Source organism: Lutra lutra, chromosome 7 (genome assembly GCF_902655055.1).
Source record: "Lutra lutra chromosome 7, mLutLut1.2, whole genome shotgun sequence".
NCBI classification, from domain to species: domain Eukaryota; kingdom Metazoa; phylum Chordata; class Mammalia; order Carnivora; family Mustelidae; genus Lutra; species Lutra lutra.
Genome location: NC_062284.1, coordinates 63,030,363 through 63,047,701, shown reverse-complemented (window position 1 = coordinate 63,047,701; position 17,339 = coordinate 63,030,363). Strand labels below are relative to the sequence as shown.

Sequence of the window (17,339 nt, the reverse complement as noted above, 5' to 3'; positions counted from 1 at the left end):
CGCCGAGTGGCCGGAGTGCGGGGCGGGGCTGAAGCGGCAGGCGCCCGGGCGAGCAGGGCTGGGAGGGGTCCTGGGCCGGAGGCTGGGGCTGGGGCTGGGCCCGCATGCGAGCCCGAACCCAGGGAGCGAGTGAGGTGGAGTGGGGCGGGGCGGACTGGGGCGAACTGGGGCGGAGTGGGGCGGGGCCGAGCTAGAGATGGGGCGCCTAGGCGCTGGGAGCCGACTGTGAGCTCATCTTTCGTGGGGAGAGCTGAGTTCTGGGGGCGCCAGAGCGGAGGTGGAGACGCAGACTTGAAGGCGGGGGTGAGTGGGCGGAAGAGAGCCTTGGCTGAGGTGAGGCCCAGAAGCGGGAATTGAGAGATGGAGGCTGCACCTGAGGGACGTAGTTGGGACAGGACCTGTTTTCCAAATGCCAGGCTGCTACAATTTGTCCAGTTCCTCTTGGTTTGTCTTTCAGGGGCAGCCTTAAGCCTTCCCACTGCCCCTCCTCATTGCACTGCCCAATTACCTCAGGTCCAGGTGCTGCTCCGATTTCCTCTTTGTCCAGCCCTGGGATGCCTGCCCTGTGGTCACACAAGTGAAGGTGCTTGGCCACTTAGTCTACTGCGCAATGTCTCTCTTAGGACTCTTTGCTCCTTTTGTTTCAGAAAACCTTGAGTCTTGGTACAATGTGTTTGACTTCTTTAAGGGCAGAAAGGATGGGAGACGGAGAAGTAAACCTCTAATCTTTGGTCCTCTCCAAAAATGAAATGACACTTGATTTTTCCATTATTTTACAGACATGGCCACCAGTCACCCAATAGGACACGTGCAACTGCCCCGAGCGGATGCCATTCGTTCACGTCTCATTGATACTTTCTCTCTCATCGAGCATCTGCAAGGCTTGAGCCAAGCTGTGCCACGACACACTATCCGAGAGATAGTTGGTCAGCAGCCTGTTTCTTAACTACCATAGATTTAAGTCCCCTCGCCACACCCTCCAAAGTGTAGAAAGCAGAGACCATTTTAAGGGTGAAAAATTCAGGGAAGATTGGCTTGCTTGCTAGTTTGTAAATGATATCAAACTTGATAAATCAAAGGCTTTGTAAAGAAAGCTCTTTGAGCCCAGGAGATCGCTCACTTTTAGGCTTAGGATAACTACTAGCCCTGGCCAACTTGGAAGTTTCTATTTCCAAGACTAAAAATTTTGAGGGTTGAACCTGCTGCCTTTATTCTTGGGCATGGATAGTGTTGGTCATAAGTGATATATTAGCTCATATTCCAAACTAATGTTAATTGCAGTGAGAAAGAACAGCAAGGCAAGCTCTGCACTAGGGGACCCATTATGTAACCAGTATCCCTGGCCCTGGTCCTGCCTGTTCTTCATATCCCCCAGAGAATTCTCTTTATATGTATCCACTGTCCCTTTTAATTTTTGGTCTAGATCCTTCCCGTCAAAAGAAGGTTATGTTGGGAGATCAACACCAGCTGGTACGATTCTCCATAAAGCCTCGACATACAGAACAAATTACACATGGCCGGAGGCTGATGAGCAGGCTTCGAGTGCGCTGCAGTCAGAGACCACCTCTTTCCTTGTGGGCTGGATGGGTCCTTGAGTGTATCCTTTTGTGCCCCTCATTTTTAATCGTTCACCTTTACTGCCTCTCTTGCCTTATCTGCCTGAAGACTTATTTTCCCTTTTCCAAACTCCCATTTTCTTCTCATCCTCACTGGTTCTCTTCTTGCCCTTATGATACCACCTGTATAAGAAAGAATTCCACTCTGTATGTTTCCTTAAGAGAAAACAGGTCCTCTCTTCACAAACTTCATCATCTTTCTCATCTTTTTGAATACGGTTGTACTGATGGTTGAAATAGGTGAGAACTGAGAACTGACACTGGATGGAAGAGGAAGTGGCTGTGGGTCATTTTTCCTATAAGTTGATCATTTTTAAATTTTTGAATGTTACTTGAATTGTGATAGAGACAATTATATTAAGTCTTGGAGTAGGATTTATGCAACTGCTAAGATATCAAAATATTTGAAGGGCTCTCGAGAGTGGTAGATATAAAGTAGTCTAGACACAGAGTGTAATAGACTTATGGGCAACCAAAGATGTGAAGACCAGTTATATTTCTTGTGTCAGTTTAGTTTAATAGTTGTTTAAATTAGCCTTTTGTATTAGAGATATTGGTGCCTATCAGTGAGTGATGCAACATTTACATTTTTTACAAGTATGTTCAATGTTAAGTCCCAAATAAGAAAGCTCACAAAGTATGTAAAGTTAGCTACAACTAAAATATTAGATGAGCCAAAAAATGATTAAAGAGTAAATGATTCTAAAATCAGTCCTAGGGGCACCTGGGTGGCTCAGTAGGTTAAAGCCTCTGCCTTTGGCTCAGGTCATGATCCCATCCATGGTCCCGGGATCGAGCCCCGCATCAGGCTCTCTGCTCGGTGGGGAGCCTGCTTCCTCCTCTCTCTCTACCTGCCTCTCTGCCTACTTGTGATCTCTGTCTGTCAAATAAATAAAATCTTTTAAAAAAAATAAAAGAAATGTATTAAAAGCAAAAGAATATCTAGAAAACAATGGCTCATTTAATTATCATCTCAAACAAACTGCTCAGAATTGATGGAAAGGGGGCACCTGGGTGGCTCAGATGGTTAGGTGTTTGCCTTCAGCTCAGGTCATGATTTCCAGGTCCTGGGATCGAGCCCTACATCGGGCTCCCAGCTCAGCAGGGAGTCTGCTTCTTCCTCTCCCTCTGCCTCTCCTGCTTGTGCTCTGTCTCGTTCTCTCTCAAATGAATAAATAAAATATGTATTAAAAAAAGAAATGATGAGGGGCGCCTGGGTGGCTCAGTGGGTTAAAGCCTCTGCCTTCGGCTCAGGTCATGATCTCAGGGTCCTGGGATCGAGCCCCGCATCGGGCTCTCTGCTCAGCAGGGAGCCTGCTTCCTCCTCTCTCTCTGCCTGCCTCTCTGCCTGCCTCTCTGCCTGCTTGTGATCTCTGTCAAATAAATAAATAAAAATCTTTAAAAAAAAAAAAGAAATGATGAAAAGGACAGTAGAAATACTTACTCCTTGTTTCATCCTCATTGTTTCAGGGAATTTTCCCACTTTAATGTTTTTTGTTTGTTTTAGACTTTTTTAAAAAAATATTTTATTTTTTTATTTGACAGAGATCACAAGTAGGCAGAGAGACAGAGAGAGAAAGGGAAGCAGGCCCCCTGCTGAGCAGAGAGCCTGATGTGTGGCTCTGCGGGGCTCAATCCTAGGACCCTGAGATCATGACCTTAGCCAAAGGCAGAGGCTTGAGCCACTGAGCCACCCAGGCACCCTGGAGTTTTCCCATTTTAAAATGGTCTTTTAATGCAATCAGCTCAAAGATATTTAAATATACAACAGTACTTGATACCCACTACAGTATGCTATATACTTTGAAGTACTTATTCTTTTTAGAGAGAGGGAGAAATAGTGTGCACACATGTGAAGAGGGGAATGGCAGAGGGAGTGGGAGAGAGATAATCTTAAGCAGGCTCCATTCCTCAGCGTTGCCTTGAAACGTGGTGTGGGGCTTGATCTCACAACCCTGAGATCATGACCTGATCAAAAGTCAGATGTTTAATCAACTGAGCTACCCAGGTACACCTGTATCTTGACATATTTTATTTTCTCCCCATTGTGGTGAGGATTTTGAAGTAAGTCACCCATATTTCCTATTTCTTGTATGATAACTGGCATGTATTTGCCTTGTGGTGTTAAGGGTGTAGTCTTAAGCCTTGGAATAAAGTAAACAGCCATAAATGTCAGGATTTCCTGGATCTAATGGACAAATAAAAATAGAATAGCACTAACCATTCTAGTTGGTAAAACAGTTGGATATGAAACATGATCACTGTGCTACAGGATAGGTAGATTCCTTGAGTGGCCATTATCTGACAAGTTCAGCAAAATTGTATCTTATTAAATACATTCTCATGGTAGAAAGGCAGGAGAGATTTTGCAAAGGCAAAGAATTTGTGACTAACAGATGTCTTTGAACAGACCAATTCATGTGATAGACATTGAGACTGTTTAAGTTTTTAAAAAAACCAATTTTCCAGATCATAGAGAATGTTGTTATAGATAGGGGAAAAAATAGTAATTAACAAACAGTTCTATAGATCAAAGCTCCCCAACCTTTTCTTTCTTTCTTTCTTTTTTTTTTTTTTTTTTTTTTTTTTTTTAGAGAGAGTACATATGCTGGTGGGAGTTGGAGGGTTATTAAGCAGGCTCCAAGCCCAGCCCAGGGCCTGACAGGGGACTCTATCTCATGACTCTGAAATCATGACCTGAGCTGAAATCAAGAGTTAGGCGCTTAACCAACTAAACCATCCAGGTGCCCCATCCCCAATCTTTATGGTCTTGTGATTTTGTTTCCCAGTAATACAACTATAAACTTGTAAACCTCCTTAGGAGTTTAATCATTCCATTAGTTCTCTATGAGATAAAGAAGCAAGTTGAAGTAGAAGTAATATTTCAGACTAACATATTATTAAATATTGTATTCTAATGTGTATAATATACTTTTAAAAATTATAATGTTAGCACATTTTTACTTTTGCCATTTTTAAGTGATTCCTGCTGTTTTTAAATATATGAAAAAAATAAAGGAAATATATGATTTGCCCATAAGTGAATTTTTTTTAAAGATTTATTTATTTGACAGACAGAGATCACAGAGAGAGAGAGAGAGAGAGGAGGAAGCAGGCTCCCTGCTGAGCAGAGAGCCCAATGTGGGGCTCTATCCCAGGACCCTGGGATCATGACCTGAGACGAAGGCAGAGGCTTTAACCCACTGAGCCACCCAGACACCCCCATAAGTGAATTTTTAAAGGCCATTATATATTGTTTGGCTCAGGGATCAAATATATTTATTTTATATATTATATGTTTTTTAATTTAAGTTTTCTTTTTTAAACATTGAGATATAATTGACATATAACATTAATTTCAGGTTTACAGCATTATGTATTATATGTTAAGCACATCTTATATGTTAAGCTGTGGAGGAAACTTAATTATGTGTTATGGTATAAAAAAAATCTACTTCACAATGATATTGGTAATTCTACTATTCACTTTAAACATCAGTTGGCTTATTTTTATAATTTTCACATTTTGTTTCCAAATGATGAGAGGGAGAAAAGAAAGATTTGACTCATTTGCAATCCATTTTCTGAAAATAACACATTGCAAGTGTGAATAGTCCTTATTTCCAAAAACAACAAAAAATTCATGTATAACGTCATTATATTTTTTACATTGATTTTGAGGTTCTAGAGATATCTTGATGTGCTATATATAAGAATAATTCTCCAAGTTTATCTCAAGATGATCTTCATCAGAGTCTATAAATTGCATTCATCTGATCAAAAACTTTATATAGCATTAGTGTTCCTTACTTCATTGTGGATATAATGAGCCAAATCTTCTTTCTTTTCTCCTCTCATGATTTAAAAAAAATACATGTTTTGTCGGGGGCACCTGGGTGGCTCAGTGGGTTAAAGCCTCTGCCTTGTTCCCCAGACTTAAAAGCCTGGATTCCAAAAAGAATGTGGAAGTGTTAAAATGTCTGTAATATGCAAACATTTTAATGTTGTTTTCTGCACTGCTGTTTTAAATATTTTAATTAAAAATTTTTATTAACATTATTTTGCTTGCTTAATGCTTTGTGATAAATCAATTAAAATTCCTTTCAGTGTTAAAAAAAAAAAAAAAAGCCTCTGCCTTTGGCTCAGGTCATGATCCCAGAGTCCTGGGATCGAGCCCCGCATTGGGCTCTCTGCTGAGCGGGGAGCCTGCTTCCTCCTCTCTCTGCCTGCCTCTCTGCCTACTTGTGATCTCTGTCTGTCAAATAAATAAATAAAACCTTTAAAAAAAAATACATGATTTGTGCACAAATGAATTTTTAAGTGACATTATTTGTTGTTTGGTGTGGGGATCAAATATGTTTTATGTATTATGTTTTTGTTTTTATTTTTTATTTTTTTGTATTCTATGTTTTAAAATTTAATATTATGGATATAACCAGCCAAAAAACGGTTACAATTTCAAACTATTTGACTGTCAAAATTGACAGCAGTTTGTGTTGTTCAGAGTGATTGAATATGTCCTTGTAATCTCCATTAACTGCCAAGGATATCAGTCATAGTGCATTTGGAGGCTCTCAGATTGTTCTGTTTCAAAGGGAAACGTATTAGGGGTACCTGGGTGGCTCAGCCATTAAGCATCTGCCTTTGCTTCAGGTCATGATCCCAGGGTCCTGGGATGGAGCCCCACATGGGGCTCCTTGCTCAGTGGGAAGCCTGCTTCTCCCTCTCCCACTCCCCCTGCTTGTGTTCCCTCTCTCCCTGTCTCCCTCTGTCAAATAAATAAATACAATCTTAAAAAAAAGAGAGAGAGAGAAACATATTAAATTATTATTTAGCTTTTAAGCCTATTTTGATTTCAGTGGTTTTTTTTTTCCCCTACAGCGTGGTATACATCCATTAAATGCATAAAAGAAATGAAGAGGGTTGAAAGATGAAGGCAATAAGCTGAGGAATAGCAATTAGCAGATAATAGGGTTTTAGAGAGAATGTATAGGATTTAATTTTCTTTGCAGGACAAAATCAGTTTTAGAGAAGAATGGGAAAGTTTTAAAAACTAACAAATAGGGCGCCTGGGTGGCTCAGTTGGTTAAGCGACTGCCTTTGCCTCAGGTTATGATCGTGGAGTCCCGCATTGGGCTCCCAGCTCCATGGGGAGTCTGCTTCTCCATCTGATCTTCTCCCCTCTCATGCATTCTCACTCTCTCTCTCTCAAATAAATAAAATCTTTTTTTTTTTTTAAGATTTTATTTATTTATTTGACAGAGAGAAATCACAAGTAAGCAGAGAGGCAGGCAGAGAGAGAGGAGGAGGCAGGCTCCCTGCTGAGCAGAAAGCCCGATGCGGGGCTCGAACCCAGGACCTGGGATCATGACCTGAGCCGAAGGCAGCGGCCCAACCCACTGAGCCACCCAGGCGCCCCTCAAATAAATAAAATCTTAAAAAAAAAAAAAAAAAAAAAAAAACCTAACAAAGAACCAAATAATTTTTTTAAAGATTTTATTTGTTTATTTGCCAGAGAGAGCACCAGCAGGGGGAGCAGCAGGCAGAGAGAGAGGCAGGCTCCTCGCTGTGCAGGCAGCCCTATATGGGACTCCATCTCATGGCCCTGGGATCATGACCTGAGCCAAGGCAAAGGTTAACTGACTGAGCCACCCAGGCATCCTAAGAACCAAATAATTTTTTGTTATAGCTCACCATGTCTCATGAATCTGGCTTCTTGTTCGTACTTCCTTATCAATTACATATCATGGCCCTACATTTTCATTCTATTCTCAAGGCCCATAGCTTCTTTGTGAAGTCTGGGACTGGAGTGCCAGTGTAGCAGAAGAGTGGTGGTCGTGAAGAGAGCAATCCCTTGGTAACTGTGTGACCTCCGAGTGGGAAGGCAGTGACTTGCAGCTGTTAGACATATTGATACCAGCAGGAGAAGAGTTGCAGCTGTTTTTCATGGTCAATTCTTTCCTTTCCTGTATTTCACAGGTTGAAAAAAAATCAATGTTAAGAAGAAAAACAAAGAAAAATGGAACAGCAATGGGCACACTGTGGTTTATAATAGTTTCTGATCATTCTATACCCTTTGGTTTCCCAGTTCCTTAACCTTTATTCATCCTTTGCTCTACTCTCACAGAATTGCTTGAATCCTCAAACGCCAAATTGTGGTCACTCAAGCTGACTCTGGAGGTGGCAGCTTGGTTCATCTTGCTTATTTTCATCTTGGAGATCCTTCTTATGTGGATATCCAGCTTTTTCCTCTTCTGGAAGAATGCCTGGAATGTCTTTGACTTTGTTGTCACCATATTGGTAAAGATAAATATCCTGAGGATTAGTTTGGTGGGTTGAGGAATGAGCCTAGGTGAATCAAAATGACAAGAAAAGTTAATTAGATCACAAGAAGAATGTCATTATTTTGACATTTAAAAAAAAAATTCAGTCAGTCTTTGCAGGAGTTGTTGATACTAGTAGCAAGACAGAATTTAACCACAACATTACCTCAGCAAGAACATCTACCAGTTACTAAGCACTTACTAAGTGCCAAGCACCATTCTAAGTGTTTTTCATGTTCTGAGTATTTTCTCACCACTTGAGCTCCACAACAACCCAATGAGGTAAGCACTGTGCTTATCCCCTTTGAAGTGCAGGGTTTTAAGTAATTTAGTAGAGGAAGGCTCAATTGGAAACAGTCCTCAGAGAATGCTGTTCAAGGGATAATGCCCAAGGAACTATGAAGAAGATGAGATAGGGGTAACTGTGAAGAAGAAGGGGTAACTGTGCATGGGTGCTTTGGGTACATTTTACTCATAATCTGTGTGTTTCCCACAGTCCCTGCTTCCGGAGGTTGTGGTGCTGGTGGGGGTAACAGGCCAGTCTGTGTGGCTCCAGTTGCTGAGGATCTGCCGGGTGCTAAGGTCTCTCAAACTCTTTGCACGATTCCGTCAAATTCGAGTCATTATTTTGGCCCTGGTGAGGGCTCTCAAGGTGATTTGACTGTTACAGCTAAACCAACTGGGCAGGGTGGATAAACATGGGAATTTAACATCAAGGCTGGGTGGGTCAAAGAGGGATGTATAAAATGTCATTGGATGAGAAAGGGCTGGGGGCAGGTGCTGTAGTGTACAGATAACTGGACTTGGGAGTGGAAGTGAGGGTTTTGTGGGGGGGGGCGGCAAGGGAGGGGGGATTGCTAGGGTGGGCTGAACTCTGCTGTAGGTGGAATCAGCCTAGTTTGGCCCACCTCTGACTCAAGGTCATGCCCTCTAGAGCATGACCTTCCTCCTGATGTTGCTGCTCATCTTCTTCTACATTTTTGCTGTGACTGGTGTCTACTTCTTTGAGGATTACACTCGTTCTACTCGCCAGGACCTGGAGTACCCCATGTTCTTCTCGTAGGCAGGACAGGGGTGGGGGAGAATTGAGGGTTGGGGGAGAGAATTTGGGCAAGAGACTGGGAAGCTAGTCCAAAGTAAGTAATACAAGAAGTATGGTCTATTGTAAGGAACTGGAATAGAACACAGTAAGGAGAAAAAAGAAAGCAAAGGAATACGGAGTAGTAGTAGCCCTGATTTTGAGGAAAGGGTGACTAGTTCCAGGTTTGCTCTGGATTTTGAAATTTAAACATCCCCTCCTCAGCCATCTTTAGAGAATAGTATACTCCAGTGTCTAAGCTCTGGTTTCTATACTCACTTACCTCTTTTGAAAAATGGAAATAATAGTAGCACTACCTCATCAGAGTATAGGAATAAGCGTAATGCATTTTTGCACTTAGCACAGATTTTGACACAATGTAAGTGATCAACACAGGCTACTATGACTCTGAAGTCACTGGTTTTACCCCAAAGGCTAGGTGTGGTTACACATGCACACACCTAGATTAATTCAAAAGTAAAATCCTGATAAGATCTTTGTCTAGAGACCAGGATTGCCAGTAGATAGTCAATTGGATTTCGATGAGATAATGTTATTCATGAATTGGAATCCAATCTTGTCAGCCCCTCTTAGGTATCAGACTTAACAGGTAGCTTTGTAAGAGTATTGAGTTGGGAGAGTCATAAATATTCATCCAATGCAGGCCCTGGTATTCTCAATAAGTTGTATATGGAAGACTAGGAAGGAAAGAAGGAAAATTAAGATAACTTCCTGAGATCTTTTGTGGCACATTCATTATTATTATTTGGGATCACATGCTTATGTCACATACCTATCCATTTACTTAAGGATGACTTCATACCAAGGAACTAAATAGGAATGATGTTTGCTAAATTTTTAAGTGATCTTCTGTTCGATGAAGTCCATAGGACAGTGAAGAATGAACTTAGAAAAAACATATGTAGCTGGTGATTCATTCAATCTTTAAAAATTCAGCCAGTACCTATTTACTAAGCACCTACTATGTTCCAGGCAATAATGGAATAGTGAGAGATATTCATGGATTATTCAGGATAAAGGAAAACCTAACAAAACAACTGCAAGCTGAAGAATGCTTAGCTAAAAAGTTGTTAGAAAAGAAGCCAAAACCAGAGCAAACTACAAAGAAATGTTCTTATGTTGCTTTAAGAGTAAGAAAATACTGTTTCTTAGAGATTTAGATCTCTGTTCTGTCTGTACCCATACCTCCTTTCTCTCTAGGGACCTGCTGAATTCCCTCGTGACAGTGTTCATCCTCTTCACCATGGACCATTGGTATGCACTGCTTCAGGATATCTGGAAGGTTCCTGAAGTTAGCCGTGCCTTCAGCAGCATCTATGTCATCCTTTGGTTGTTACTTGGTTCCATTATCTTTCGAAACATTATAGTAGCCATGATGGGTAAGCACAGAAGAGAGGAAACTTGGTTGTGAGGGGGTGGCTGGGAAGAAATTAGGATGAAAGCTAGGATTGGGAGATTATGCATAGAGAGAACCTGAGGTAGCAGGAAGGCTTGGGGCCTGGAATGGATATTTCACTTGGTTTCTCCCCACCCAAGCCCTCTCCCCAGGTCAGTCACTGCAATCTCCCAACTCCTAATGGCCCTTCGGGGCAGTTACTAACTTCCAGAATATCAGGAATGAGCTGAATGAGGAGATCACACATCTGGAGGTTCAGCATAAAGCTGACATATTCAAGCGGCAGATTATCCAAAGGTCTGCTACCCCATTTTCAAACTCAAGTTTAGTTCTAAAGGATATCCCAACCTCATTCCCTGTTTCCATTCCTTGGCCTTGAACCCATTTTTCCCTTCTCTTCCACAGAAGATTTGCCCCAGGGTTAGAATTCCCCAGCTCTCGAATATTGCCTGATTCTTTATCCACTCTTGGGACTTTCCTACTCTTTTTACCTCCTTACATGAATGTATTCTCCTCAGTTTTCTTTTTTTTTTTCTTTTTTTTTTTTTTTTTTAGATTTTATTTATTTATTTGACAGAGAGAGATCACAAGCAGGCAGAGAGGCAGGCAGAGAGAGAGGAGGAAGCAGGCTCCCTGCCGAGCAGAGAGCCCGATGCGGGCCTCGATCCCAGGACCCTGAGATCATGACCTGAGCCGAAGGCAGAGGCTTAACCCACTGAGCCACCCAGGCGCCCTCTCCTCAGTTTTCTTCACTTTATGATCTGAATTGCTTTCTTTTCCCCTTCCATACTCCTGCATCAGTATAACTCTCTTCACTCTTCTGTGTTTTTTGCTTTGCAGGAGACAAAACCTGTCCCCTGAGGTAATGAGGTCAAGCATAAGCAAAGTGGATACCAGGTTAGGAGTGTAAATGTGAAATGGGATGGACAAATGTGAAGGAAGAGAGGGTAGAAAACCAAAGACAAAGGTTGACTTTGAGAGATAATCCATTTATTCAATAACTATTTATTGTAGTAGGTTAAGTGGTGCCCCCCCCCCAAAAGAAATATCCATGTTCTAACCCCTGTTAGAACATGATTTTATTTGGTAAAAGGGTCTTTGCAGATGCAATTAAGGATCTTGAGATGCAATCATCCTGGAATATCCAGGTAGGCCTTAAATGCAGTGAAAGTCCTTTATAAAAGACAGAAGAGGAGAAGACCTAGAAATTGAAGAAGAGAAGATGTGAAGATGGACATAGAAATTAGAGAATTGGAGTCATGCAACCATAAGCCAAACGAAGCCAATGAATGCTAGGCAACTGCCAGAAGCTAAAGGAAGTAAGGAATCTTCTCCCCTAGTGGTTCCAGAGGGAGTATGGTCCTGGAGACAGCTTGATATCAGACTTCTCTCTCCCAGAATTGTGAGAGAATAAGTTTCTGTTATTTTAAGCTACCAAGTTTGTGGTAATTTATTACAGCAGTGATAGGAAACTATTACAAATACCTTCTATGAAACAGATGTTATTCTAGACCCTGAGTGCTCAGCAGTGGACAATAAAGCAAAATGAAAAATAAGAAATTCATTCAAGAAATAATTATTTTAGGGGCACCTGGCTGACTCAATTGGCAGAGTGTGTAACTCTTGATCTTGGGGTCATGAGTTCAAACCCCACATTGAGCAATAATAATAATTATTATTTATATAAACTTTTTTTAATTAAGTAAACTCTGAACACAATGTGGAGCTTGATCTCACGACCCCAGGATTGAGTCAAATGCTCTACTGACTGAGCCAATCGGGTGCCCCAAGAAATAAATATTGAATACCCATTAGGTGCTTGGGCTATATCAGTGAACAAAATAGGCAATAATGCCTGTTATCATGGAGCTTACATACCATGGGGGGGGGGGAGAGAAGAGACAATAAACAATATATAAATGAGTAAATTAATATATAAAATATGATAAGCATTATGAAAAAAATAGAATAGGTGAAAAAGGGATTGGAATATAGGGTGGGGATTGCAGATGGGTTATAATTTTAAACAAGGTAGTCAGGATGGCTGCATTTAAAAGGTGGCATTTGAACAAAGACATGGAGGAGGGAAGGGGATTATTGTGTTGAAATCTGTGGGCAGAGTGTTATAGGTAGAGGAAATAGCTGATGTGTTTGAAAAACAGCAAAGAAACCACTGACAAGAGTAGGGTTACCAGTGGGGGAGAGTGACAGAAGATGAGGTCAGAGAGATAATGGGGATCTGATCTTGTAGGGCTATGAGGGCTGCTGTAGGGACTTAGACTTTCACTCTAAGTGGAATGGAGAGCAACAGAGTAGAGCAGTGATATGAAGTGACTTACATTTAAGACAGATTACTCTCTGGGGTGCCTGGGTGGCTCAGTTAAGTTGCTGCCTTCGGCCCAGATCATGAACCCAGGGTCCTGGGATCAAGCCCTGCGTTGGTCTCCTTGCTCAGTGGGGAGCCTGCTTCACCCTCTCCTACCGACTCTTGATCTCTCTTGCAAATAAATAAATAAAATTAAAAAAAAAATAAGGACTACTCTGGTTGCTATGTTGATGATGCACAGTAGAAGAATGGGAAGAAGCAGAGAGATGAGTTAGAAGGCTAAAGCTATCCAGGCAAGAGGTGATAATGGCTCAGATAAGAGTGATACCAGTGCGAAAATATGTATTTTTTTAAAAGATTTTATTTATTTATTTGACAGACAGAGATCACAAGTAGGCAGAGAAGCAGGCAGAGAGAGAGGAGGAAGCAGGCTCCCTGCTGAGCAGAGAGCCCGATGCGGGGCTTGATGCGGGGCTCGATCCCAGGACCCCAGGATCATGACCTGAGCTGAAGGCAGAGGCTTTAACCCACTGAGCCACCCAGGTGCCCTGAAAAGATGTATTTTTAAGGTAGAATCAAGAGGATTTCTTGGTGGATTGGATGGAGTATAAGAGAAGAGTTGAGAATGACTCCAAAGTTTTGGCCAGAGTAGTTAGAAGGATAGATTAGCTGAGATGGGGAAGGCTGTGAGTAGAGGAGGTTTGATAGGCAGAGTTCATTTTGGGTTGAATTTGAGATGCCTATTAGACATTCAGGTGCTGATATGTGAGTAAAAGTTGAATATTCAAGTCAAGATTGAGGAGTGAAATCTGGACTAGAGGTTTAAATTTGCATTTAGAAGACATTTAAACTCTGGAGAAGAGATCACCAAGGAGTGACTGTAGATGAGGAAGATAAAAAGTCCAAGAGCTATGGCTTGGGGCCTCTCAAGAGATAGAACCGAGGGGGCAAAGCTATAGTTGTGGTTAAATGGGCATAGACCTGGGCACCTGGGTGGCTCAGTGGGTTAAAGCCTCTGCCTTCGGCTCGGGTCATGGTCTCAGGGTCCTGGGATGGAGCCCTACATCGGGTTCTCTGCTCAGCAGGGAGCCTGCTTCCCTTCCTCTCTCTCTGCCTGCCTCTCTGCCTACTTGTGATCTCAGTCTGTCAAATGAATAAATTAAAAAAAAATCTTAAAAACAAAGAAATGGGCATAGACCTACAGAGCAAGGAGCTGAAACTTAGCAAAATAAGGTGGAGTGTAGAATGTGGAAGCCTGAATAAAATGGAACACAGAAGCTATGTGGTGAGGGGCACTAATAGGGATATACTACATGGGATCATTGAAGTCAGAGGTGCTTAAAATCTTGAATTTTGGGAGTGGTTGGGACCTCATGACCTTAAGCCCCAGCTTCAGAGGATGGCAAGGGTCAGGGCCAGCATAATGAAAGAACTAGCCACATCTCATAAATGTATTTGAAGGAATAAAATTTCTCCTTTCACTTATAGAGATCCCAATCAACAAAGGGAATCTTTGGTCTTACCAGCAGCTTTTGAAGAAGAGTCTAAACACAGTGCTGATGAAGAGGGTTCAAGAACATCTGCACTGAAAATAGAAGAGTCTTTGTCAAAAGTGAAAAAGTCCCCATCTTCCTCCTCCTCCTCCTCTTCCTCCTCATCTTCATCTTCCTATTATTCCTCCTCTTCTGAATCCAGATATCTAGACCCCATCGGTAAGCAGAGTTTCTTTCATTTGAATTCAGACTCCTCGAGGAGACATCCCAATCTTAATAGGAGTTCTCCCACTGTATCTACTTCCCAGTTTTCTCCACTAGTCTGATTTTCTGGTCTTAATTGCTTTCTTTGTGCTTTTGTTCATTTCCTGTGTACTTCCGCTTCACTTTGGATAAGTGTGGCTGTGGCTGTCTTTGCTTACTATAAAAAGCAGTCTCTTTGGTGATGTTCCCTTTTCCTTCCCTGATTCCTGTTTACCCTTGCATCTCTGCTTTTCCCCCACATGATAGGATCTATTAGCTCTTACCCAACTTCCACAGATCTAGACATGTATTTAAGAAGCATTCCTCCCTCCAGGTCAATTGGACTGGGAGACTCATGTGCACCAGAATCTGCCTGGACTAATGGAAATGGATCAGGATGACCGCGTTGTTTGGCCCAGAGATTCACTCTTCCGATATTTTGAGTTGCTAGAAAAGCTTCAGTATAACTTAGAGGAGCGTAAGCGGTTGCAGCAGTTTGCAGGTATGGATTTAGGGCCGTCATGGGGACCAGGGGTTAAGTACATTGGAGTAGCATAATGGAATAGCATATAACTGGAGAGAAGGAGAAGGGTGTCCACTATTTCAGCATTTCAGCCTGTGAATTTCCACCTCACGCTTAAAAATGTGATTCCTTGGTTTGGTATGTCACATTCTTATGTCCTGATTTTTTATAATCTAGAGAGAACCTGAAGCTTTGCTTCTCCAGTAGGAAAAACCTAAATGCTATGAGGTCTGAGAGTTTGTTTCCCAATTGCAGTTGTTGGATGTTAGGATAAGGTGGGCTCTTGCTCTTTTTATGCAGTCCACTCCCTTTTGGACCTGTTTCTGCTCTCTCAAGGGCATATTTCAGACCTAAGTGGTAGGGCCTCAACCTCAAATTGGGTAGCAGTGGGGATTATTCAGTGAGCAGAGAGCTCACAAGTGCCCACTGCTCCCAGCTCCCAAAAGAGGTTTATGAATTAAACATTTTTCTTCCTATCAGCCCCTTTTAGTGTCAGCCTAGGCAAAGAGAAGTATGTACATTATTTAAATAGTAGAGTTAATTTAAGTGGAAAACTACTTGCTCAAAATTCTTTCCCCTAAATTTCATCACTGAGAGATGAATTGGGGTTAATAAATTCTCCCTCTAAAAATACAAAAACTGGAAAAGTTAGGGGTCATTTTTTATAACTTAATAGGGAGTGGTGTTGTCTTCCTCATATCTAATTGAAATCAGCTCAATGTGAAAGTAACAATGAGGGAAGAAGAATGTGTGCGTGATAGGCACAGGAGGGCAATTAGAGGAATTTATACCAGTGAAACATGGAATTTAGAGCAGGATGTCACAGACAGGCTTTGCCTGCTTCAGGTTAATCCTAATCTTTCCAATTGTCCTCCCCACTTGTTCTCTGGGTAGAAACAGGGTGAAAGAGAGGAGAAGGAGCAAAGTAGCTTCTTTAATCTGGGTTAATTAATCTATGGCAAAGATTACTGACTCATAGAGCTTAATGAAAGTAAAAGATTTTCTGTGGGGACCTAGAACCCAGAAAAGCAGGGTCTACAGACATTCGGATGTCCTGAATATTCTTTGCTTCATAGCCTCACAGTCCTATTTCTTTACAGTGCAAGCACTGATGAACTTTGAAGACAAGTAAAGCTGAAAATGGATGGCTTCAATTTCTTTGGCAAAAATTAATGAAAAGAAGAGTTGGAAATGGAGAATTCAAAGTATAACTGTCTAATAAATACTGTTGGTAATTACTTAGTGGTCTGTTTCTGAGATGAAGGGGATACTGAAAGGTATAAAGTCAGGCTGCAAAAGTTAGTTCAGGTGCCAATGGGGCTCATGATGCTTGGTTTTCTACTCTTTGCACAGCTCCTGAATCTCATTTTTTTCTTGACTTTGTCCTTGTAACCCCAACCCTTCCTGCAACCTCTACTTCTGGACAGAGTCCTAATTCTACCATCTCCCTCCCTGATGGGTATGGGCCTCTGGGGGTGGGAGGGTAAAGAGATCCCAGGAGCTATAGGGTAAGTAATGGAGAACTATTGTTTCCATTGTGCACTATGATCATTGCTTCTCCTATGCATCATTAACTTTCATCAAATATTGGGGCACTTAGGTGGCTCAGTTGGTTAAGCCTCTGATTCTTGGTTTTTGTTCGGGTCATGATCTCAGGGTTGTGGGATCAAGCCCCTTGTCAGACTCAGCACTCAGCACAGTCTGCTTGTCCCTCTTCCTCTGATCCTCCCTGCCACTCGTGTGTGTGCTCTCTTGCTTTCTCTCTTTTTCAAATAAATAAAATAAAAATAAAATCTAAAATAAAACCCCATTAATCAAACATCATTTGATTAAAGGGTCCCTTTATGGGACACCTTGGTGGCTCAGTCAGTTGAGCATCTAGCTCTTGATTTGAGCATCCAGCTTAAGCTCAGGATATGATCTCATGGGTCATGGGATCCAGCCCCATATTGGGTTCCTTGCTCCATCGGCGGCAGCAGGGGAGTCAGCTCTGCTTGAAATTCTGTCCCTCTGCCCCTCCCCCCACTCACTCACACGTGAGGTCTCTCTCTCTCCCAAATATTTTTTTTAGCAATTTTTATTTTTAAGATATTTTTATTTATTTATTTGACAGAGAGAGATCACAAGTAGGCAGAGAGGCAGACAGAGAAGGGGAAGCAGACTCCCTATAGAGCAGAGAGCCCAATGCAGGGCTCTATCCCAGGACCCTGGGATCATGACCTGAGCCGAAGGCAGAGGCTTAACCCACTGAACCACCCAGGCGCCCCTCCCAAATAAATATTTTTTATTTTTAAAGATTTTATTTATTTATTTGACAGAG

At 41.9% G+C, this 17,339-nt stretch overlaps 1 protein-coding gene across 3 annotated transcripts; it reads left to right on the top strand.

Annotated features, from left to right (window-relative positions):
• Positions 1 to 14: 14 nt before the first annotated feature.
• Positions 15 to 16,257, top strand: CATSPER2 (cation channel sperm associated 2). 3 transcript variants are annotated; one of them, XM_047735838.1, is made up of 13 exons: positions 15 to 134; positions 780 to 926; positions 1,424 to 1,597; positions 1,788 to 1,856; positions 7,744 to 7,916; positions 8,436 to 8,591; positions 8,874 to 8,998; positions 10,239 to 10,417; positions 10,632 to 10,731; positions 11,275 to 11,331; positions 14,249 to 14,472; positions 14,831 to 14,998; positions 16,120 to 16,257. In XM_047735838.1, exons 2-13 carry the CDS (start codon positions 782 to 784, stop codon positions 16,149 to 16,151), a joined length of 1,602 nt encoding a protein of 533 aa, XP_047591794.1. In that variant the 5' UTR covers positions 15 to 134; positions 780 to 781; the 3' UTR covers positions 16,152 to 16,257. The 3 variants fall into 3 exon arrangements, with proteins under 3 accessions (XP_047591794.1, XP_047591793.1, XP_047591795.1); XM_047735837.1 differs by lacking the exon at positions 15 to 134 and adding an exon at positions 141 to 333; XM_047735839.1 differs by lacking the exons at positions 15 to 134; positions 10,632 to 10,731 and adding an exon at positions 141 to 333 and having other exon boundaries at positions 10,239 to 10,292.
• The last annotated feature ends 1,082 nt before the right edge of the window (positions 16,258 to 17,339 follow it).

What these genes read in the sequence shown, in the direction of transcription:
- CATSPER2 (XM_047735838.1), top strand. Translation starts at nt 782, where the DNA reads ATGGCCACCAGTCACCCAATAGGACACGTGCAACTGCCCCGAGCGGAT. An exon ending in GGCTGGATGGGTCCTTGAGT is followed by an intron (nt 1,598 to 1,787) that starts GTATCCTTTTGT and finishes AAGAGAAAACAG; the next exon opens with GTCCTCTCTTCACAAACTTC. An exon ending in CCCTGGTGAGGGCTCTCAAG is followed by an intron (nt 8,592 to 8,873) that starts GTGATTTGACTG and finishes CATGCCCTCTAG; the next exon opens with AGCATGACCTTCCTCCTGAT.